General features: G+C 46.5%; 1 protein-coding gene across 2 annotated transcripts in view; it reads left to right on the plus strand.

Annotated features, from left to right (window-relative positions):
- Positions 1 to 25,091, plus strand: part of LOC144480063 (rho GTPase-activating protein 32-like) — a 413,821-nt gene that overhangs the window by 276,581 nt on the left and 112,149 nt on the right. For both annotated transcript variants that reach the window (XM_078199237.1, XM_078199236.1), the window contains exon 5: positions 6,698 to 6,782. In XM_078199237.1, coding sequence (XP_078055363.1) covers positions 6,698 to 6,782 — 85 coding nt within the window. The remainder of the gene's footprint in view (positions 1 to 6,697; positions 6,783 to 25,091) is intronic.

Here is a 25,091-nt window from a genome sequence, read left to right on the forward strand (position 1 = left end):
ACTCCCAAGAATCTTGACAGCATCTAAGACAGGGTGGCACAGTGGTTAGCACCGCTGCCTCACAGTGCCAGGAACCCAGGTTTGATTCCTAGCTTGGGTCATTGTCTGTGCGGAGACTGCACGTTCTCCCCTTGTCTGCGTGGGTTTTCTCCGGGTGCTTCGGTTTCTTCCCACTTTCTGAAATACGTGCTTGTTAGGTGCATTGGCCATGCTAAATTCTCCCTTGGTGTACCTGAACAAATGCCGGAGTGTGGCGAATAGGGAATTTTCACAGTAACTTCATTGCAGTATTAATGTAAGCCTACTTGTGACATTAATACTTCAACTTAAAACAAAGCGGTTTGTTTAATTGGCTCCCCATCCATAGTTATTCACTCCCTCCTCCACTGACGCACAGTGGTAACAGTGTGCACCATCTACAAGGTGCACTGCTGGAACTCAGCGAGGTTCCTCCGATAGCACCTTCCAAACTCACGACTACTACCATCAAGAAGGACAAGGGCAGCAGACATGGGAACACCACCACATGGAAGTTTCCTTCCAAGCAACTGTCACTGGGTCACAATTCTGTAACTCCCTCTCTAACAGCACTTTGCATGAACCTACATTACATGCCCTGCAATGATTCAAGAAGGCAACTTCTCAAGGATGATTTGATTTGATTTATTATTGTCACGTATTAGTATACAGCGAAAAGTATTGTTTTTTGCATGCTATACAGACAAAGCATACCGTTCATAGAGAAGGAAAGGAGCGAGTGCAGAATGTAGTGTTGCTGTCATAGTTAGGGTGCAGAGAAAGATCAACTTAACGCAAGGCAAGTCCATTCAAAAGTCTGACGGCAGCAGGGAAGAAGCTGTTCTTGAGTCGGTTGGTACGTGACCTCAGACTTTTGTATCTTTTTCTCAACGGAAGAGGGTGGAAGAGAGAATGTCTGGGGTGCATGGGGTCCTTAAGTATGCCGGCTGCTTTTCCGAGGCAGCGGAAAGTGTAGACAGAGTCAATGAATGGGGGGCTGGTTTGCGTGAAGAACTGGGCTACATTCACGACCTTTTGTAGTTTCTTGCGGTCTTGGGCAGACAGGAGCCATACCAAGCTGTGATGCAACCAGAAAGAATACTTTCTATGGTGCATCTGTAAAAGTTGGTGAGAGTTGTAGCTGACATACTAAATTTCCTTGGTCTGAGAAAGTAGAGGCGTTGGTGGGCTTTCTTAACGATAGTGTCAGCATGGGGGTACCAGGACAGGTTGCTGGTGATCTGGACACCGAAAAACTTGAAGTTCTTGACCATTTCTACTTCGTCCCCATTGATGTAGTCAGGCATGTCCTCCACTACGCTTCCTGAAATCGATGAAAATCTCCATCGTTTTGTTGACATCGAGGGAGAGATTATTGTTGCCGCACCAGTTCACCAGATTCTCTATCTCATTCCTGTACTCTGTCTCGTCATTGTTTGAGATCCGACCCACTACGGTGGTGTCGTCAGCAAACTTGAAAATCGAATTGGAGGGGAATTTGGCCACACAGTCATAGGTGTACAAGGAGTATAGTAGGGGGCTGAGAACACAGCCTGTGGGGCACCGGTGTTGAGGATGATCGTGGTGTAGGTGTTGTTGCCTATCCTTACTGATAATCAAGCATTCGCAATAAATGCTGGCCTAGCCAGCAATGCCCATATCCCATGAATGAATTTTAAAATAAATTTTGGTACACCAGCTTTCAACAAGCTAATCCAGCAGGAAATTAACAGCAATTTGGGAAATAAATGAAGGAGGGACAGGTATGAATTTCAGGGAAAATCATGTTTGGCTAACTTGATTGAGTTCTTTGAGGCAACAGAGAGGATGGATGAGACATTCTGATTGATGTGTATATGGACTTTTAAAACGCTTTTAACAAAGTTCACATTTTTAAGCTCTTTAGAAAAATTGAAGCCCATCCAATATAAGGGGCAGTAGCAGCATTGATAGAAAATTGTCTCAGGGATATAACAAAGTGCTGTGGTGAATAGTTGTTTGTCAGACTGAAGGGAGGTATAAGTTGAATTCCTCATGATTCAGTACCAGGACTATTGCTGTTGCTGATGTACGTTCGTGTCAATGAAGTAAGGGTGTGGGGCATAATGTCAAAGCCTACAAATGACACAAAATTTGGAAATGTGTGGATATGTGTTGGTGCAATGGGCAGACACATGGCAAGTGAAATTCACCAAAACACAGCGATGACCATTCACCCCTTGAGCCTCACTCTCCTTCATCCTGTAACCCCTTGGTTGACAAAAGTCTATCGGTCTTAGATTTCAAATTATAATTGATCTAGCATTAATAGCTGTTCAAGGAAGAGTGTTCCAAACTTCTAGCATCTTTTGTGTGTACTAGTGTTTCCTAATTTCACCACTAAGCGGTTTGGAGCTTGGACTATGCCCCTTAGTGCTGGACTCAATCACAGCAACTTATGATATGCTTACTGGAAGTCTAGAAGAATAACAATTATTGACATTCCCCTGTCATCGCTTCAAAAAGCATCAATCAATCAACTCACTGGTCTGTAATTTCCTGGTTCATCTCTACCACCCTTCTTGAAAAGTGGAACCGCATTAGTTGTCCTCCAGTCCTCTGGCACTTCCCCGTGGCCAAAGAGGAATTACAAATTTGTGTCACTGACTAAAAATTATGGTCACAACCTACAAAATGATCCCCCACTGCTACTTCATCCACTTGTCCAGCTTCATTTCCTAAGAGCAAATCTAGAATTGCACTCTCTCTCTCGTTGAGCTTGTGATATGCTGGTTAAAATGTTGTCTTGAATGCAATTGAAGAATTTTGCACTCTCTGTGCCGTTCACACTGTTGTATTCCAATTGATATTAGGATAGTCAAAGTCCCCAACGATTACTGCCCTATTGTGTTTGCACTCAGAAATATGTCTACATATTTGCTCTTCGAACTCCCTTCCATATAGTACAATCCTAGCAGTGTGACTGCCCCTTTTGTATTTCTGAGTTCAATATCATATGGCTTCATTTACATCCCTCCTCACAGCTGTAATTCATTCTTTAATCTTTTCTTTAGTCCCCGCCTTTTTATCCCCCTCTCTATCCTACCTGAAAACTCTATATCCAGGGTTGTTGTGCCGCCATTTTTGCCCCTCCTTCGGCCAAGTTTTGGTTATAGCGATGGTGTTTTTTAAAATAGTGGAGTAGCAGGTGCAATTTTCAAATTGAAATCGAGAGAACTTTGGAAAATTATAGTTAGGGCATTTGCAATGTCCTCACCCACTTCCTTTCAAATCCTGGGATGGAAACCATCTGCTCTTGGGGATTTGTCAGTCTTTAGTGCAGTTAATGTCTTTGTTACTGCTTTTTTGTTTACATTAGTTTTGACTCTGCCCCTGGCTCAATATTAGTTTCCTTAGGCATTTTGACCTCTTCCTCTACTGAAAACATTGACGCAAAATCAAATTGTTAGCTTCATTGATAATATCACCATTATCAGTTTCCCAGGAGTCTACATTGTTCCTGACCACCCTTTCTATCCGAATAGAATTGTAAAGATTTTTGTTGATTTTCATATCCCTTGGAAGTTGGCTGCTTTTCGAGCTCCCTTTTTGCAGCTATTACCATCTGCTTTGTCACTCATTGCTGTTCTTTGTGTTTCTTCCATTTGGCAGCATCTCTGATATCTATGCATTTTATATGTCATTTTTTAGTTTAATATTGTTCCTTTTTCCTCCATTTCTTTGGCAAGTCACACTCTTGCCCTTCAGGCTATAAACCAAATAGATTATTTTTGAACACTTCCCACTGATCCTCTGTCATTTTACTCATTAACGGATTTGCTTAGTTTATAGTAGTTTCTGTTTCATTTCATTGAAGTCAATCTTATCCAAATCTGGAACCTTAATAACTGCTTCATATTTCTCCCTGTCAACCATTACTTTGCATTCAATTATACTGCGATTGCTATTAGCTAAATTTTCACGCACTATTAAGCTATCAACTAAATCTGGCTGATTACTGAATTTAATATGGTATGCCACCTTATTGGTTCTGGAACAGAAATCTATCCCAGCACACTCGGGAAATTCTCTACATTTCTGATATGCACTATTCTCACTGGTAACAGTACATTTTAATTGTTGAATAGGAACAATTTCTGTTGATTCTCACTCTTGTCGGGCAATACAGCAGGATATAGATAGGCTGGAAAATTGGGCGGAGAGGTGGCAGATGGAGTTTAATCCGGATAAATGCGAAGTGATGCATTTTGGAAGAAGTAATGTAGGGAGGAGTTATACAATAAATGGCAGAGTCATCAGGAGTATAGAAACACAGAGGGACCTAGGTGTGCAAGTCCACAAATCCTTGAAGGTGGCAACACAGGTGGAGAAGGTGGTGAAGAAGGCATATGGTATGCTTGCCTTTATAGGACGGGGTATAGAGTATAAAAGCTGGAGTGTGATGATGCAGCTGTATAGAACGCTGGTTAGGCCACATTTGGAGTACTGCGTCCAGTTCTGGTCGCCGCACTACCAGAAGGACGTGGAGGCATTGGAGAGAGTGCAGAGAAGGTTTACCAGGATGTTGCCTGGTATGGAGGGTCTTAGCTATGAGGAGAGATTGGGTAGACTGGGGTTGTTCTCCTTGGAAAGACGGAGAATGAGGGGAGATCTAATAGAGGTATACAAGATTATGAAGGGTATAGATAGGGTGAACAGTGGGAAGCTTTTTCCCAGGTCGGAGGTGACGATCACGAGGGGTCACGGGCTCAAGGTGAGAGGGGCGAAGTATAACTCAGATACTAGAGGGATGTTTTTTACACAGAGGGTGGTGGGGGCCTGGAATGCGCTGCCAAGTAAGGTGGTGGAGGCAGGCACGCTGACATCGTTTAAGACTTACCTGGATAGTCACATGAGCAGCCTGGGAATGGAGGGATACAAACGATTGGTCTAGTTGGACCAAGGAGCGGCACAGGCTTGGAGGGCCGAAGGGCCTGTTTCCTGTGCTGTACTGTTCTTTGTTCTTTGTTCTTTATCTTATTGGGTACCCCTCACATTAATCCTGTTCTGAATTTGCATCTCTACACAATGTGTGACTGGGACAAACTATCCAGAAACTGCTCCCCGCTCATTATGTGTCTCCAATTCATCAGTAGATAGATCAATGATATATCAAGGAGCAAATACCTTCTATTCACTTAGCACAGCCTTGTCTCCCACACAGCAATGCTGACACACAACCTGCTCTGTCATATCTTAATCAAATTTATTTATATTTTGATATCTACTTTTAAGTTGTAAGATTTTTTTCCTGCGCACTAACTTGCACCACTGAAACACTGGGCAAAATTTTAAATAACTACTGCCCCAAGCTTGTAAGAGGCACAACCACTACTCCTTCCTCTGCACTGAATTCGGAATCTGACCAAATTCATAACTTTTGCATTCAGTTTGTGCTGCACTCCTTTTTGTACCACTCTGCAACCATTTAACAAAAGAAATGAAGAGTAAATACCGTGAGGGCCCAAATTTAATGTGATTGGCAAAAGAATCCGAGACGGTTAGAGGAAAGGTATTTAATGCAATATGTGGTCAGGATCTGGGATACACTTTCTGACCGAGGAGTAAATACTGATTAAATAGTAGCCTTCAGAAGAGGATTTCCTTCATACTTGAAGGAGGAAATATTGCAAGGACATGGGAAAAGAGTAGGGGAATGGGACAAAAGAACTGGTACAGACTCAATAAATCAAAAAGCCGCCTCCTGCCCTATACTATTCTATGATTCTATGAATGCCAACCACTGCCAAATGGTGTTCAATTTTATGCTATGAGCCCACTATGAAATACATTAAAACTGGCCAAATAGTTCACATAAGTATCCTATCTATTCCCCCCTGCCTGAGCTGGACATGGGCACAGGGGCAAAGTGGCAATTTCTGACCCAATACACCAAGCCCTTGAGAACGCTTATTTGAAGAGTTTAATTTCTTGCCTTACTGTTCTTTACTGATTCTCCAGGATTTGCTCATTAAGAGAAATTGAACCTTGGATCATCAAGGGAAGGCCTCTACAAAGCCTTCTGCATTTATTTGCCAAATTTGAGGCTATTGTACCACTCTATCCATTCTCAGGATATAGGTGTTGCTGGCATTCATTGTCCTTGGCTAGATGCTCCGAGAAGGTGTTGGTGGGTCTTCATGAAACACGGCATGTAATCTGTTTGGCAATTTCATAGAGTCATTAAGAGTGGGACTGGAGTCACTTAAAGACCTGAGAGAGTAAAGACAACAGACCAGTGAATCAGTTGGGTTTTTACAGCAACCCAATTGCATGATACCGATTTTTGATTATTGTCAGATTTTTAAAGCTGAATTCAAATTCTGGATTTCAATAATTTTAGGTGGCAGCTCCTCACAGGGCCAGGGAAGGGAGAATGCAGGAAGGAAACGGTTGGTGATGCCAGACCCTAATAGTTCTGAGTGGTAGGTGGGGAAGAATTGTGTTCCCATCTCGCCTGCAATCCCATCATTTTCTGGGAGTGACAGTGGACAAAAATCTTCTCCCTGGATTGAGGTGAACTGATTTTAGCTGAGCAAGTGCACATTACCACAACTGTTAACAGCACCATATAAATGCGAGTTGTTAATGATGAAAGTGAAGATTAACACTAATGCAGGTGTCCCTCTCCATGTTACAGACTGGCATTCACTAAAGGTCACTTCCCCAAACTGGCTGAATGTGCCCATTTCCACTATGAGAACGTTGACTTTGGCAGCATACAGGTGAGTAACACTTTTTCTGTATATACCACACTGTACCATTACATGGTCATATTAGTATCCCCCACTACCGTTATACAGCAATATTATCCCACATTGTATCATAACATGGTGTTATTATACCTTATTATCATATGGCAGTGCTATTTATAGCTGTTATGCTGTAATAGAGATTGTAATCAGCCAGTATGTCTTCATAGATGTCCAGAGTAGATCCTGGCAGAACCATCACAGGTTCATTGAGTGTTGGCTGAGTATTCTTTTGTTATGGATCTTTCCTCTAATAAATGCCAGTTGAGTTCAGAATTAAAAGGAGTTTTCTGTTGGATCCAGTAGAACTGGATTCAAATGACCTAAACCTGAATTTGTCTAGGAACTTTGTAGCTTGGAGAAAGAGAGAAGCCAAAGTGTGCAGCCAGCAGAGTAAAGGATAGTATGAAACTCACTGTCCCACAGAGCTGCCGTCTGTTGGATTCTGAAAACCATAAGTGAAAAGGCTTTGCTTTCTGGCATTTTAAATCAAACCTCCTTTCTGGTATAGTAAGTATTTAAAAATGTATTTGAATTGCAGTCGCTGATATTTGAATGTCCAAAGCCCCTTAATAATGTGTACACGTAATGAGCAGCTTACACTGTAACATGTTTGGGAGAATGTGGTGTTATTCAATCATGATGTGGAGATGCCGGCGTTGGACTGGGGTGAACACAGTAAGAAGTCTCACAACACCAGGTTAAAGTTCAACAGGTTTATTTGGTAGCAAATACCATAAGCTTTCGGAGCACAGCTCCTTCGTCAGATGGAGTGGATATCTGTTCTCCAACAGTGCACAGACACAGAAATCAAGTTACAGAATACTAATTAGAATGCAAATCTCTACAGCCAGCCAGGTCTTAAAGGTACAGACAATGTGAGTGGAGGGAGCATTCAACACAGGTTAAAGAGATGTGTATTGTCTCCAGACAGAACAGCTAGTGAGATTCTGCAAGATCAGGGGGAAAGCTGTGGGGGTTACTGATAATGTGACATAAATCCAACATCCCGGTTTAGGCCGTCCTCATGTGTGTGGAACTTGGCTATCAGTTTCTGCTCAGCGACTCTGCGCTGTCGTGTGTCGTGAAGGCCGCCTTGGAGAACGCTTACCTGAAGATCCAAGGCTGAATGCCCGTGACTGCTGAAGTGCTCCCCCACAGGAAGAGAACAGTCTTGCCTGGTGATTGTCGAGCGGTGTTCATTCATCCGTTGTCGTAGCGTCTGCATGGTTTCCCCAATGTACCATGCCTCGGGACATCCTTTCCTGCAGCGTATCAGGTAGACAACATTGGCCGAGTTGCAAGAGTAGGTACCGTGTACCTGGTAGATGGTGTTCTCACGTGAGATGATGGCATCCGTGTCGATGATCCGGCACGTCTTGCAGAGGTTGCTGTGGCAGGGTTGTGTGGTGTCGTGGTCACTGTTCTCCTGAAGGCTGGGTAGTTTGCTGCGGACAATGGTCTGTTTGAGGTTGCGTGGTTGTTTGAAGGCAAGAAGTGGGGGTGTGGGGATGGCCTTGGCGAGATGTTCATCTTCATCAATGACATGTTGAAGGCTCCGGAGGAGATGCCGTAGCTTCTCCGCTCCGGGGAAGTACTGGACAACGAAGGGTACTCTGTCCACTGTGTCCCGTGTTTGTCTTCTGAGGAGGTCGGTGCGGTTTTTCGCTGTGGCGCGTCGGAACTGTTGACCGATGAGTCGAGCGCCATATCCTGTTCTTATGAGGGCATCTTTCAGCGTCTGGAGGTGTCTGTTGCGATCCTCCTCATCCGAGCAGATCCTGTGTATTCGGAGGGCTTGTCCATAGGGGATGGCTTCTTTTACGTGTTTAGAGTGGAAGCTGGAGAAGTGGAGCATCATGAGGTTATCCGTGGGCTTGTGGTACAGTGAGGTGCTGAGGTGACCATCCTTGATGGAGATGCGTGTGTCCAAGAATGCAACCGATTCCGGAGAGTAGTCCATGGTGAGTCTGATGGTGGGATGGAACTTGTTGCTGTCATCATATAGTTGTTTCAGTGATTGCTCACCATGACTCCACCCACATTGTCTGTACCTTTAAGACCTGGCTGGCTGTCGAGATTTGCATTCTAATTAGTATTCTGTAACTTGATTTCTGTGTCTGTGCACTGTTGGAGAACAGATATCCACTCCATCTGACGAAGGAGCTGTGCTCCGAAAGCTTATGGTATTTGCTACCAAATAAACCTGTTGGACTTTAACCTGGTGTTGTGAGACTTCTTACCGTTATTCAATCATGACAGGTTTGTACCACTGTCTCCATCATAACTGCTCCCTCTCCTGCCATCCTTCTACCTTAGTTAACTTATGTCCTGTATCACAATGTCAACCTTCCTGTGGCAAAACTGTTTGCAATAGTGTACTAGCAGTTTAGTAACAAGGTTGTGATGAATTGAGAAGGTGGAGGTCGAGTATAGGATAACAAGAAGTGATAGGTACTGCAAGTGAAAGAAAGCACTTGGCAGAAACTTTGGACATGTGTGAGAGTCCAGTTGTTGGGGAGTGAGGGGTCAGGTGCTGGGAGGGCTTTGTTCAGACTGGTGAAATTAACACAGCTGGATTTCAACAGGGGTACGGGGGGAGGGGGGAGCTAGCTGCTGTAGCTCAATTAGCAGAGCAATGCAGGGTGAGCTGATGAGGCTGCAGGGCATCTGGATGTTACACAAGAGTATTGGATTATATAGGATTAGATAAAGCTTTTACAGACCATTAGCCTGGCCACAGTGCCTGGAAAATCAAATGGCAATCCTTCTTTATTCCACTCTCAAATATTTGGGACTTCTTGACTCTCAAACTCATTGATGCATTTGGATCTACAGTCTCCCTGACATGTATTTATAAAATAGGTCCAAATTCTTTCTCTCTGTATTCTAACTTCTAGGTTTGAGGCTATGTCCCCTAGTTGTACAGTTTGTGCCTGGATTTTCCATGCTGATATAAGAACATAAGAAATAGGAGCAGGAGTAGGCCATCTAGCCCCTCGAGCCTGCCCCGCCATTCAATAAAATCATGGTTGATCTGATAGTGGTTTAGTTCCACTTACCCGCCCGCTCCCCATAACCCTTAATGATCAGAAATCTATCTACCTGCGACTTAAACATATTTAACGAGGTAGCCTCCACTGCTCCAATGGTCAGAGAATTCCAGAGATTCACTACCCTCTGAGAGAAGAAGTTCCTCCTCAACTCTGTCCTAAACTGACTCCCCCTTATTTTGAGGCTGTCTAAGTGGAAAGAATCTCTCTGCCTCTACCCTGTCTAGCCCCTTCATTATCTTATATGTCTCTATTAGATCTCCCCTCAGCCTTTTAAACTCCAACGAGTACAGGCCCAATCTACGCAATCTCTCCTCATAAGCTAACTCCCTCATCTCCGGTATCAACCTGGCGAACCTTCTCTGTACTCCCTCCAAGGCCAATACATCCTTCCGCAAATAAGGGGACCAAAATTGCACACAGTACTCCAGTTGCGTCCTCACCAGTACCTTGTACAATTGCAGCAAGAGTTTTTATATTCCATCCCCTTCGCGATAAAGGCCAACATTCCATTTGCCGCCTTGATCACCTGCTGCACCTGCAAACTGAGTTTTTGCGATTCATGCACAAGGACCCCCAGGTCCTTCTGCACAGTAACATGTTGTAATTTTTCACCATTTAAATAATAGTCCATTTTACTATTATTCCTTCCAAAGTGCAAAACCTCACACTTGTCAACGTTACACTCCATCTGCCAGATCCTCGCCCACTCACTTAGCCTATCCAAATCTCAATTGCCTTTATCCTTCAGGATCTTGAATCCTGTGAGATCATCCCATTCAGTGTGACCATTTGCCCCTCTCCGTTGTTCAGGTGCTTAGTCACAGCTCTCTGCAGTTGCACTTTGCTGGGACTGGACAAAGAATCTGTCCACAGAGAATCATTGCCTGAAATTTGTATATTCCTCTGATTCTGTCACTCAAGGTTCTATTTGCTTTATTCATTGCTGCCTACACTGTGCTAATGGCCTCATCAGTACCTCTAAATTCTTCTCTGTGCCGCATCCTGTACAATATTGCCATTGTCTTGTCACTTGTCACCTGTTGCCAATCTTAAAGATTTAACATTTGTCCACATTAAATGATAGGTCTGTGCCAGCGCAGTTCCCCAAGTTATCCATGTCTGTCTGAATTTGACTGGCTATTGTCTGTAGTCCCTCCCTGTTTGATTGATTTGATTTGTTATTGTCACATGTATTAGTATACAGTGAAAAGTATTGCTTCTTGCACGCTATGCAGACAAAACATACCGTACATAGGGAAGGAAAGGAGTGAGTGCAGAATGTAGTGTTACAGTCATAGCTAGGGTCTGGAGAAAGATCAACTTAATGCGAGGTAGGTCCATTCAAAAGTCTGAAGGCAGCAGGGAAAAAGCTGTTCTTGAGTCGGTTGGTACGTGATCTCAGACTTTTGTATTTTTTTCCTGATGGAAGAAGGTGGAAGAGAGTATGTCCGGGGTGTGTTGCAATTATGCTGCCTGCTTTTCCAAGGTAGCGGGAAATGTAGACAGTGTCAATGAATGAGAGACTGGTTTGGGTGATGCACTGAGCTTCGTTCATGACCCTTTGTAGTTTATTGTGGTCTTGGGCAGGGCAGGTGCCATACCAAACTGTGATACAACAAAGAAAAGTACAGTGCAGGAACAGGCCCTTCGTCCCTCCAAGCCTGTGCCGATCATGATGCCTGCCTAACTTCCCCAGGAGGCTAAATTTGGCATGGCCACTACAACTCTCACCAACTTCTACAGATGCACCATAGAAAGCATTCTTTCCGAAGATGATAGATGACGGAAAGGCAGTGGATGTTGTATATATGGACTTCAGTAAGGCCTTTGACAAGGCACCTGATGGTAGATTGGTATGAAAGGTGAAGTCACACGGCATCAGAAGAGAGCTAGCAAGATGGTTACAGAACTGGTTTGACAATAGAAGACAGAGGGTAGAGGTAGAGGGGGGCACTTACAGAATCCGTATCCTTCCATTCCCATCCTATCCATGTATTCGTCTAGTTGCCCCTTAAATGCCATTATCGTACCTGCTCCCACCACTATCCCAGGCAGCACGTTACAGATATTCGCCACCCTCTGTGTAAAAAAAGCTCCATCTGCCATTTCTCCGCCCAAGTCTCCAACCGGTCTGTATCGTGCTGTATCCTCTGACAATCCTCTTCACTATTCGCAACTCCACCAATTTTTGTGTCGTCTGCCAACTTCTAATCAGACCAGCTACATTTTCCTCCCAATCATTTATATATACTACAAACAACAAAGAATTGATCCCTGTGGAACACTGTTAGTAAGAAGTTTAACAACACCAGGTTAAAGCATGGATTTAGGAGGAGATTTAAAGATTGGGCTTTAACCTGGTGTTGTTAAACGTCTTACTGTGTTTACCCCAGTCCAACGCCGGCATCTCCACATCATGAACACTGTTAGTCACAGCCTTCCATTCAGAAAAGCCCCCCTCTACCTCTACCCTCTGTCTTCTATTGTCAAACCAGTTCTGTAACCATCTTGCCAGCTCTCTTCTGATGCCGTGTGACTTCACCTTTCATACCAATCTACCATCAGGTGCCTTGTCAAAGGCCTTACTGAAGTCCATATATACAACATCCACTGCCTTTCCCTCATCTATCATCTTCGGAAAGAATGCTTTCTATGGTGCATCTGTAGAAGTTGGTGAGAGTTGTAGTGGCCATGCCAAATTTAGCCTCCTGAGGAAGTAGAGGCGTTGGTGGGCTTTCTTGTAGTGTTGGCATGGGGGAACCAGGACAGGTTGTTGGTGATCTGGACACCTAAAACTTGAAGCTCTTGACCAGTTTGGCACCATCAACAAGGTTTTATTTCACTCTTCAGTTCCAAGTGCACAATAAACCACATCGATCTCTCGGACATGCTACCATCTGAGTGACATGTCCGAGAGACGATGGGCAGAATTTAATATAATTGATGGGAGAACTGGTGGAAAGCCCCCTTTGCTTCTAGGGGGAAACCCGGATCAAACTAAGCAGCTATCAGGCTTGCCAGCTGGTCAATGTTGCGCTTTCCCCGGGATTCAGGAACCCCCCCCCTCTACCTGCTGAGAACTGCTGGCCAACCAACGCTGGCAGCTGTCCATTGCCAGGGGCAGTGGTTACTGTTGGTAATGGTCCAGGGACTTTACCACAGATCATTGCTGGGTCCCTGGACTCAGGTGAGTAAGGAAGAGATGGGAAGAAGGGGAGTCTGAGGCAAGGTCAGTGAGGTGGTTTTTTCAGCATACCAAGTGGCATTCCCCCCTTCTCTCCTGACTTAATCCCAGGAGGTTTCCTGCTGGCGAGGGATGATGGTGATCGCCCCGATTAAGTGGGCCCAGATGCCATGTTTCCCACTGCGACAGGCTGCAGTAAATTCTGCCCATTGTAGATTTCTTTTCTCACTTTCCTTAAAGTGAAATGGCTGCCCTCTACTGGCCAACAATATTTGTTAGTCTTAACTTTTCCTGTGCTCAGAATGGGCTGCTCTGTCACTAGATGGCAGCATTTTCAGTTTTTTACTGCTCCCTTGCATCTTTTAAGTGTGATCTGTCTTATACATTGCCTACATTTTAAAGACTGATGCAATTTGGTAAGATTTGAGCTGCCTCCTGTTGTTGTTGTACAGGCTGATATGTTCAGAAAGAGGGGATGAACTCGACTCGCTCCCTGAATAAACTAGTGCCAATGTGTGTTTTCCAACAGAATTCCAGCTAGCGTGTGGAAGTTCTCAGATCAGTTATATTTGTACATGTGCATTCTGATCCTTAGTTTTTTATCTTCTGTTGTCTACCCCTGCTGTTGTTTGAAAAAGGGACTAAATTGAACAGTTCATTCTCCTCCAGGACCTGCGATTGAAATCATAGAATCTTGGCGTTTATTGGTAGGGGGATTGAATTTAGGAGTCGTAGCGTTATGTTGCAACTGTACACAACTCTGGTGCGGCCGCACTTGGAGTACTGTGTGCAGTTCTGGTCCCCACATTACAGGAAGGATGTGGAGGCTTTGGAGAGGGTGCAGAGGAGGTTTACCAGGATGTTGCCTGGTATGGAGGGGAGATCCTATGAGGAGAGGCTGAGGGATTTGGGATTGTTTTCGCTGGAAAGGCGGCGGCTAAGAGGGGATCTTATTGAAACATATAAGATGATTAGAGGTTTAGATAGGGTGGATAGTGATAGCCTTTTTCCTCTGATGGAGAAATCCAGCACGAGGGGGCATGGCTTTAAATTGAGGGGGGGTAGTTATAGAACCGATGTCAGGGGTAGGTTCTTTACCCAGAGGGTGGTGAGGGATTGGAATGCCCTGCCAGCATCAGTAGTAAATGCGCCTAGTTTGGGGGCGTTTAAGAGATCCGTAGATAGGTTCATGGACGAAAAGAAATTGGTTTAGGTTGGAGGGTCACAGTTTTTTTTTAACTGGTCGGTGCAACATCGTGGGCCGAAGGGCCTGTTCTGCGCTGTAATGTTCTATGTTCTATAGTGCGGAAAGAGGCCATTCGGGCCATCGAGTCTGCACCAACCACAATCCCACCCAGGCCCTATCCCCATATCCACCCACTAATCCCTCTAACCTTTGCATCCCGGGACACTAAGGGGCAATTTAGAATGGCCAATCAACCTAGCCCGCACATCTTTGGACTGTGGGAGGAAACCGGAGCACTCGGAGGAAACCCACGCAGACACGGGGAGAATGTGCAAACTTCACACAGACAGTGACCCGAGCCGGGAATCGAACCCAGGTCCCTGGAGCTGTGAAGCAGCAGTGCTAACCACTGTGCTACCGTGCTGTCCGTGTCTATCTCCTCTGTCTATTCACTATCAAAGTTGTACATGCAGTAATGTGCGTATGAAAGCAAAGCTCTTCTCTCAGGCAATATGGTAATAACGTCACCCAATCAGTCCTCTGTTCACATTAGGCCAATTAGAAAATAAATACAGCAGTAAAAACCAATGACCTTCCACTGAATTTTCGACTGAGATAATTTGCCTGCCAGTATTCTTGGCATTATGCGCACCCTGCAGCACCAACCCATGTGATACATTGCAACAAAACAGATTAAGTAGGTCAGAATATCTATCAAATGTTTTACATATCATGCAAAACCCAATATTCTAGTGATGATCACCCACGCAACCATTACAGTAAATGTTTGCTCCTTAAACATCCTACAACAGCGTGTCACATTTTCTTTGGATTCAAGAGAGACACATTTGTAAGAAGCGGCTGTACGATGTTTGGAATAAGACAGACCAACACAGGGAGCTGCGGCATTCAGCCAAGCCCAGACCTCACTGAGCAAGCATTGGCACTGCATGGTCCTGCGACATCAGTGATTTGCTACAACATCAAGTGAATTTAAAAGGGAATTGGATGTGTAATTTTAAAGCTGAAATTTGCAAGCTGAAATTTGCAGGGCTATTGGGCAGTATGGGGTAATACGACTAATTTGATAGCTCTTTCATAGAGGTCGGTACAGACACGAGGCTGAATGGCCCTCTTCTGTGTTCTCTGATTTTATGATCGACACAAACTGTTTGCACTCCTCAGTGAAGTGCATTATCACTGAATCAAAGGATGTTAGTAATGCCTTTGATATCACCAATCTGCACTACACTCTATATTTAAATATGGCAGATTACCACAACCGCACTATCGGACAACTATTGATCCAGTGGAAATTGACTTCCTCCTCAGATAGGAACTTGACAGCTTAAAAATCCTGGCAGCATCAAGCAGAACGCCACTAATACTGAAACTACTCATTCAAGTGTTCCTATGGTCCCCTGAGGAATTTTGGGAAGTCTCTCAAAGCTTCATTTGAAGACCTGAAGCAAATTCAACCCATCTCCTGTCTCCTGCAATGACTGCTCCACCCCACTCAGTGCTGTTATGTTTCTCATCTGCAGATTCTCCCGTGTTTGCACAATCACATCAGGCAAACTTGAAAATTCTGCCATTAGCCCTCTCCTAGCCCTGTATACCCTGTATACACCGTCTGTGGCATTATTTAAAAACAAGATGTTGGCCTTCACTCTTTTACCATACCCTTAACTTCACCACTGTTGCTGGGCCGTCCGGCATCAAGTGAACTACTTCTGCTCCTGGCTATCAGCTTGCTTGGGTGAAGCTGTGCTGTTACTCTGAGCTAGTTTAAACTTCACAGGGCCATATTGCTTATTTATTCAGATCACTACTCATGATATTGTCTTCAAGCTCAACAACTCCAACGTGTTTGCAACATCAACTCCAACTCACCCAGATCCGCTTCGAATTGTATCCCACTCACCTATTGCCTCATCCATGCTGACTTTGGCTTCCTATCTGTTTGACCAAGTTAATGAAGTCTTCAGGACTATGTCACAGATCACCCCCTCCACTCTTTGGAGTGCGGCCCATTGGTACTGACGCGGCTTCCCTCCCTCAGCTTCTGCCTGAAATGCTATTGATGACAAAGCTTTCAGGCACAAGAGCGCTGCAGCTTGCAATTCTCTTCCTAAACCCTTCTGCTTTGTTACAACTCTCTCCACCTTCAAAACCCTCCTTAAATCTCCCTCTTTAACTCCTCATTCTTTCCTGTAACTCCTCCCAATCCCAATTGGATCTGTCAGCCCCACCCTCCCACTGCTATGAATGGCCTTGAAGAGTTTTCCAGTAATATCAGTGTTGTAGGTTGTCATTCTCTACATTGTTAAAATTGAGGCTCATTGGACCATCTTGTGCTGTAACTGGTTCTTTTTCAAGACCCAGAACTGTAATGATAAGGACACGCTGTAAATCCAAAAAATCTGATGTCAGGGCTGAGAAGGCTGGAAACAAACAGCTGGTCCCCTCTGCTCTACATTTGCTGTATTTGGAACTCATTTTTGTTAGTGCCAATGTTTGCAAACATTAAATGTTTTTGGCTTTTCAGTTTGAATAACTTCGACACTCAGCTTCACGTGGTGCGACCAAGTGAAAAAGGAATGTTAATGATGGATTCGATATGAAGTTTGTTTTCTTCTGACTGAAGTGTTTTGAGTTTTGCCTCATTATTGAATCTTGCGAATGGAGTGGTCTGTGTATCATTAGTGTGTGATGAATCATCCTGGTCTCCCTGGATTTAGTAAAACTGATTACTTCCTAGCTGTGGTCTGAAGCTTGTGGTATGGCATATATATATGTGGTATGAGATATAACTACAGATGCAAGTCCAGATTGTCCCATTAGGGTATTGCTGTTCAGCATGAACAAAGTGTGATGGTTACAGTGAGGATGTTAAAAAGTATGTATGGAGTGGATCCGGTTTCTCCAGCAGTGAAAATCCCAATACCGTGAGTTATTTTCAAGTGGTTTGCACCCACAGGAACCGAGAGACTGAAGCATTAACTCGAGGTTTCGCTGAAGTGCTGACACTTTTCTAACAAGATAAAATTTAATCTCAATCCCATATCACATTATCAGAGAACATTCACAAGAGGTGCTGGGGCATTCTGTATTGGCAAAATAACTCTGCAGGAGAGCAAAGAGGTCATTCAAGCTGAAACACGAGATCTCCGGAGAGAGGAGAACTTGGCCCAAGAGCATGGAGAACCTGCTGTCTCATTTCACGTGCGTGTGTGTGTGTCTGTCTCAGTATCTGTGTGTGTGTCTCTCAGTATCTGTGTGTGTGTGTGTGTGTGTGTCTCTCAGTATCTGTGTGTGTGTGTCTCAGTATCTCTGTGTGTGTCTCTCAGTATCTCTGTGTGTGTGTGTCTCAGTATATCTGTGTGTATGTGTCTCAGTATATCAGTGTGTATGTGACTCAGTATATCAGTCTGTATGTGTCTCAGTATATCAGTCTGTATGTGTCTCAGTATATCTGTGTGTATGTGTCTCAGTATATCTGTGTGTATGTGTCTCAGTATCTGTGTGAGCGTGTGTGTCGGTATCTGTGTGTGTGTGTGTCTGTGTGTGTGTGTGTCAGTATCTGTGTGTGTGCGTGAGTCTCAGTATCTGTGTGTGTGCATGTGTCTCAGTATCTCTGTGTGTGTCTCAGTATCTCTGTGTGTGTCTCAGTATCTGTGTGTGTGTGTGGCTCAGTATCTGTGTGTGTGTGTGTGTGTGTGTCTCAGTATCTGTGTGTGTGTGTGTGTGTGTCTCAGTATATCTGTGTGTGTGTGTCTCACTATATCTGTGTGTATGTGTCTCAGTATATCAGTGTGTATGCGTCTTAGTATCTGTGTGTGTGCGTGCGTCTCAGTATCTCTGTGTGTGCGTCTCAGTATCTCTGTGCGTGCGTCTCAGTATCTCTGCGTGCGTCTCAGTATCTCTGTGTGTGCGTCTCAGTATCTCTGTGTGTGCGTCTCAGTATCTCTGTGTGTGCGTCTCAGTATCTCTGTGTGTGCGTCTCAGTATCTCTGTGTGTGCGTCTCAGTATCTCTGTGTGTGCGTCTCAGTATCTCTGTGTGTGCGTCTCAGTATCTGTGTGTGTGTGTGTGTGGCTCAGTATCTGTGTGTGTGTGTGTGTGTCTCCGTATCTCTGTGTGTGTGTCTCAGTATATCTGTGTGTGTGTGTCTCACTATATCAGTGTGTATGTGTCTCAGTATATCAGTGTGTATGCGTCTTAGTATCTGTGTGTGTGCGTGCGTCTCAGTATCTCTGTGTGTGCGTCTCAGTATCTCTGTGTGTGCGTCTCAGTATCTCTGTGTGTGCGTCTCAGTATCTCTGTGGGTGCGTCTCAGTATCTCTGTGGGTGCGTCTCAGTATCTCTGTGCGTGCGTCTCAGTATCTCTGTGCGTGCGTCTCAGTATCTCTGTGGGTGCGTCTCAGTATCTCTGTGCGTGCGTCTCAGTATCTCTCTGTGCGTGCGTCTCAGTATCTCTGTGCGTGCGTCTCAGTATCTCTGTGTGTGCGTCTCAGTATCTCTAGTGCGTGCGTCTCAGTATCTCTGTGCGTGCGTCTCAGTATCTCTGTGCGTGCGTCTCAGTATCTCTGTGCGTGCGTCTCAGTATCTCTGTGCGTGCGTCTCAGTCTGTGTGTGTGCGTCTCAGTCTGTGTGTGTGCGTCTCAGTCTGTGTGTGTGCGTCTCAGTCTGTGTGTGTGCGTCTCAGTCTGTGTGTGTGTGTGTCAGTCTGTGTGTGTGTGTCTCAGTCTGTGTGTGTGTCTCAGTCTGTGTGTGTGTCTCAGTCTGTGTGTGTGTCTCAGTCTGTGTGTGTGTCTCAGTCTGTGTGTGTATCTCAGTCTGTGTGTGTGTCTCAGTCTGTGTGTGTGTCTCAGTCTGTGTGTGTGTCTCAGTCTGTGTGTGTCTCAGTCTGTGTGTGTCTCAGTCTGTGTGTGTCTCAGTCTGTGTGTGTCTCAGTCTGTGTGTGTGTGTCTCAGTCTGTGTGTGTGTGTCTCAGTCTGTGTGTGTGTGTCTCAGTCTGTGTGTGTGTGTCTCAGTCTGTGTGTGTGTGTCTCAGTCTGTGTGTGTGTGTCTCAGTCTGTGTGTGTGTGTCTCAGTCTGTGTGTGTGTGTCTCAGTCTGTGTGTGTGTGTCTCAGTCTCTGTGTGTGTGTGTGTGTGTCTCAGTATCTCTGTGTGTGTGTGTGTCTCAGTATCTCTGTGTGTGTGTCTCAGTATCTCTGTGTGTGTGTGTCTCAGTCTGTGTGTGTGTGTCTCAGTCTGTGTGTGTGTCTCAGTCTCTGTGTGTGTGTGTGTGTGTCTCAGTATCTCTGTGTGTGCGTCCCAGTATCTGTGTGTGTGTGTCTCAGTCTCAGTATCTCTGTGTGTCCCAGTATCTCTGTGTGTCTCAGTATCTCTGTGTGTCGCAGTATCTCTGTGTGTGTGTGTCTCAGTATCTGTGTGTGCGTGTGCGTCTCAGTATCTCTGTGTGTGCGTCTCAGTATCTCTGTGTGTGCGTCTCAGTATCTCTGTGTGTGCGTCTCAGTATCTCTGTGTGTGCGTCTCAGTATCTCTGTGCGTGCGTCTCAGTATCTCTGTGTGTCTCAGTATCTCTGTGTGTCTCAGTATCTCTGTGTGTCTCAGTATCTCTGTGTGTCGCAGTATCTCTGTGTGTCGCAGTATCTGTGTGTGTGTGTGTCTCAGTATCTGTGTGTGCGTGTGCGTCTCAGTATCTCTGTGTGTGTGTGTGTCTCAGTATCTGTGTGTGCGTGTGCGCCTCAGTATCTCTGTGCGTGCGTCTCAGTATCTCTGTGCGTGCGTCTCAGTATCTCTAGTGCGTGCGTCTCAGTATCTCTGTGTGCCTCAGTATCTCTGTGTTTGCGTCTCAGTATCTCTAGTGCGTGGGTCTCAGTATCTCTGTGTGTCTCAGTATCTCTGTGTGTCCCAGTATCTCTGTGTGTCCCAGTATCTCTGTGTGTCTCAGTATCTCTGTGTGTCTCAGTATCTCTGTGCGTGCGTCTCAGTATCTCTGTGCGTGCGTCTCAGTATCTCTGTGCGTGCGTCTCAGTATCTCTGTGCGTGCGTCTCAGTCTGTGTGTGTGCGTCTCAGTCTGTGTGTGTGCGTCTCAGTCTGTGTGTGTGCGTCTCAGTCTGTGTGTGTGCGTCTCAGTCTGTGTGTGTGTGTGTCAGTCTGTGTGTGTGTGTGTCAGTCTGTGTGTGTGTCTCAGTCTGTGTGTGTGTCTCAGTCTGTGTGTGTGTCTCAGTCTGTGTGTGTGTCTCAGTCTGTGTGTGTGTCTCAGTCTGTGTGTGTCTCAGTCTGTGTGTGTCTCAGTCTGTGTGTGTCTCAGTCTGTGTGTGTGTGTCTCAGTCTGTGTGTGTGTGTCTCAGTCTGTGTGTGTGTGTCTCAGTCTGTGTGTTGGGTCTCAGTCTGTGTGTGTGTGTCTCAGTCTGTGTGTGTGTGTCTCAGTCTGTGTGTGTGTGTCTCAGTCTGTGTGTGTGTGTCTCAGTCTGTGTGTGTGTCTCAGTCTCTGTGTGTGTGTGTGTGTGTCTCAGTATCTCTGTGTGTGTGTGTGTCTCAGTATCTCTGTGTGTGTGTCTCAGTATCTCTGTGTGTGTGTGTGTCTCAGTATCTCTGTGTGTGTGTGTGTCTCAGTATCTCTGTGTGTGCGTCCCAGTATCTGTGTGTGTGTGTCTCAGTCTCAGTATCTCTGTGTGTCCCAGTATCTCTGTGTGTCTCAGTATCTCTGTGTGTCGCAGTATCTCTGTGTGTGTGTGTCTCAGTATCTGTGTGTGCGTGTGCGTCTCAGTATCTCTGTGTGTGCGTCTCAGTATCTCTGTGTGTGCGTCTCAGTATCTCTGTGTGTGCGTCTCAGTATCTCTGTGCGTGCGTCTCAGTATCTCTGTGTGTCTCAGTATCTCTGTGTGTCTCAGTATCACTGTGTGTCTCAGTATCTCTGTGTGTCTCAGTATCTCTGTGTGTCGCAGTATCTCTGTGTGTCGCAGTATCTGTGTGTGTGTGTGTCTCAGTATCTGTGTGTGCGTGTGCGTCTCAGTATCTCTGTGTGTGTGTGTGTCTCAGTATCTGTGTGTGCGTGTGCGCCTCAGTATCTCTGTGCGTGCGTCTCAGTATCTCTGTGCGTGCGTCTCAGTATCTCTAGTGCGTGCGTCTCAGTATCTCTGTGTGCCTCAGTATCTCTGTGTTTGCGTCTCAGTATCTCTAGTGCGTGGGTCTCAGTATCTCTGTGTGTCTCAGTATCTCTGTGTGTCCCAGTATCTCTGTGTGTCCCAGTATCTCTGTGTGTCTCAGTATCTCTGTGTGTCTCAGTATCTCTGTGCGTGCGTCTCAGTATCTCTGTGCGTGCGTCTCAGTATCTCTGTGCGTGCGTCTCAGTATCTCTGTGTGTGCGTCTCAGTATCTCTGTGCGTGCGTCTCAGTATCTCTGTGCGTGCGTCTCAGTATCTCTGTGCGTGCGTCTCAGTATCTCTAGTGCGTGCGTCTCAGTATCTCTGTGCGTGCGTCTCAGTATTTCTGTGCGTGCGTCTCAGTCTGTGTGTGTGCGTCTCAGTATCTCTGTGCGTGCGTCTCAGTATCTCTGTGCGTGCGTCTCAGTATCTCTGTGCGTGCGTCTCAGTATCTCTGTGCGTGCGTCTCAGTATCTCTGTGCGTGCGTCTCAGTATCTCTGTGCGTGCGTCTCAGTATCTCTAGTGCGTGCGTCTCAGTATCTCTGTGCGTGCATCTCAGTATCTCTGTGCGTGCGCCTCAGTATCTCTGTGCGTGCGTCTCAGTATCTCTGTGCGTGCGTCTCAGTATCTCTGTGCGTGCGTCTCAGTATCTCTAGTGCGTGCGTCTCAGTATCTCTGTGCGTGCGTCTCAGTATCTCTGTGCGTGCGTCTCAGTCTGTGTGTGTGCGTCTCAGTATCTCTGTGCGTGCGTCTCAGTATCTCTGTGCGTGCGTCTCAGTATCTCTGTGCGTGCGTCTCAGTATCTCTGTGCGTGCGTCTCAGTATCTCTGTGCGTGCGTCTCAGTATCTCTGTGCGTGCGTCTCAGTATCTCTAGTGCGTGCGTCTCAGTATCTCTGTGCGTGCATCTCAGTATCTCTGTGCGTGCGCCTCAGTATCTCTGTGCGTGCGTCTCAGTATCTCTGTGCGTGCGTCTCAGTATCTCTGTGTGTGCGTCTCAGTATCTCTGTGCGTGCATCTCAGTATCTCTGTGCGTGCGTCTCAGTATCTCTGTGCGTGCGTCTCAGTATCTCTAGTGCGTGCGTCTCAGTATCTCTGTGCGTGCGTCTCAGTATCTCTGTGCGTGCGTCTCAGTATCTCTGTGCGTGCGTCTCAGTATCTCTGTGCGTGCGTCTCAGTATCTCTGTGCGTGCGTCTCAGTATCTCTGTGCGTGCGTCTCAGTATCTCTGTGCGTGCGTCTCAGTATCTCTGTGCGTGCGTCTCAGTATCTCTGTGCGTGTGTGTGTCTCAGTTTCTCTGTGTGCTTGGGTGTCAGTACCTGTGTGTGTGTGTGTGCGTCTCAGTATCTCCGTGTGTGCGTCTCAGTATCTCCGTGTGTGCGTCTCAGTATCTCCGTGTGTGCGTCTCAGTATCTCCGTGTGTGCGTCTCAGTATCTCCGTGTGTGCGTCTCAGTATCTCCGTGTGTGCGTCTCAGTATCTCCGTGTGTGCGTCTCAGTATCTCCGTGTGTGCGTCTCAGTATCTCCGTGTGTGCGTCTCAGTATCTCTGTGCGTGCGTCTCAGTATCTCTGTGCGTGCGTCTCAGTATCTCTGTGCGTGCGTCTCAGTATCTCTAGTGTGTGCGTCTCAGTATCTCTAGTGCGTGCGTCTCAGTATCTCTGTGCGTGCGTCTCAGTATTTCTGTGCGTGCGTCTCAGTCTGTGTGTGTGCGTCTCAGTATCTCTGTGCGTGCGTCTCAGTATCTCTGTGCGTGCGTCTCAGTATCTCTGTGCGTGCGTCTCAGTATCTCTGTGCGTGCGTCTCAGTATCTCTGTGCGTGCGTCTCAGTATCTCTGTGCGTGCGTCTCAGTATCTCTAGTGCGTGCGTCTCAGTATCTCTGTGCGTGCATCTCAGTATCTCTGTGCGTGCGCCTCAGTATCTCTGTGCGTGCGTCTCAGTATCTCTGTGCGTGCGTCTCAGTATCTCTGTGCGTGCGTCTCAGTATCTCTAGTGCGTGCGTCTCAGTATCTCTGTGCGTGCGTCTCAGTATCTCTGTGCGTGCGTCTCAGTCTGTGTGTGTGCGTCTCAGTATCTCTGTGCGTGCGTCTCAGTATCTCTGTGCGTGCGTCTCAGTATCTCTGTGCGTGCGTCTCAGTATCTCTGTGCGTGCGTCTCAGTATCTCTGTGCGTGCGTCTCAGTATCTCTGTGCGTGCGTCTCAGTATCTCTAGTGCGTGCGTCTCAGTATCTCTGTGCGTGCATCTCAGTATCTCTGTGCGTGCGCCTCAGTATCTCTGTGCGTGCGTCTCAGTATCTCTGTGCGTGCGTCTCAATATCTCTGTGTGTGCGTCTCAGTATCTCTGTGCGTGCATCTCAGTATCTCTGTGCGTGCGTCTCAGTATCTCTGTGCGTGCGTCTCAGTATCTCTAGTGCGTGCGTCTCAGTATCTCTGTGCGTGCGTCTCAGTATCTCTGTGCGTGCGTCTCAGTATCTCTGTGCGTGCGTCTCAGTATCTCTGTGCGTGCGTCTCAGTATCTCTGTGCGTGCGTCTCAGTATCTCTGTGCGTGCGTCTCAGTATCTCTGTGCGTGCGTCTCAGTATCTCTGTGCGTGCGTCTCAGTATCTCTGTGCGTGCGTCTCAGTATCTCTGTGCGTGCGTCTCAGTATCTCTGTGCGTGTGTGTGTCTCAGTTTCTGTGTGTGCTTGGGTGTCAGTACCTGTGTGTGTGTGTGTGCGTCTCAGTATCTCCGTGTGTGCGTCTCAGTATCTCCGTGTGTGCGTCTCAGTATCTCCGTGTGTGCGTCTCAGTATCTCCGTGTGTGCGTCTCAGTATCTCCGTGTGTGCGTCTCAGTATCTCCGTGTGTGCGTCTCAGTATCTCCGTGTGTGCGTCTCAGTATCTCCGTGTGTGCGTCTCAGTATCTCCGTGTGTGCGTCTCAGTATCTCCGTGTGTGCGTCTCATTATCTCCGTCTGTGCGTCTCAGTATCTCCCTGTGTGCGTCTCAGTATCTCCGTGTGTGCGTCTCAGTATCTGTGTGCGTGTGTGCGTCTCAGTATCTCTGTGTGTGCGTCTCAGTATCTCCGTGTGTGCGTCTCAGTATCTCCGTGTGTGCGTCTCAGTATCTCCGTGTGTGCGTCTCAGTATCTCCGTGTGTGCGTCTCAGTATCTCCGTGTGTGCGTCTCAGTATCTCCGTGTGTGCGTCTCAGTATCTCCGTGTGTGCGTCTCAGTATCTCCGTGTGTGCGTCTCAGTATCTGTGTGCGTGTGTGCGTCTCAGTATCTCTGTGTGTGCGTCTCAGTATCTCCGTGTGTGCGTCTCAGTATCTCCGTGTGTGCGTCTCAGTATCTCCGTGTGTGCGTCTCAGTATCTCCGTGTGTGCGTCTCAGTATCTCCGTGTGTGCGTCTCAGTATCTCCGTGTGTGCGTCTCAGTATCTCCGTGTGTGCGTCTCAGTATCTCCGTGTGTGCGTCTCAGTATCTCCGTGTGTGCGTCTCATTATCTCCGTGTGTGCGTCTCAGTATCTCCGTGTGTGCGTCTCAGTATCTCCGTGTGTGCGTCTCAGTATCTGTGTGTGTGTGTGCGTCTCAGTATCTCTGTGTGTGCGTCTCAGTATCTCTGTGTGTGCGTCTCAGTATCTCCGTGTGTGCGTCTCAGTATCTCCGTGTGTGCGTCTCAGTATCTCCGTGTGTGCGTCTCAGTATCTCCGTGTGTGCGTCT

This window comes from Mustelus asterias, chromosome 27 (genome assembly GCF_964213995.1).
Source record: "Mustelus asterias chromosome 27, sMusAst1.hap1.1, whole genome shotgun sequence".
NCBI classification, from domain to species: Eukaryota; Metazoa; Chordata; class Chondrichthyes; order Carcharhiniformes; family Triakidae; genus Mustelus; species Mustelus asterias.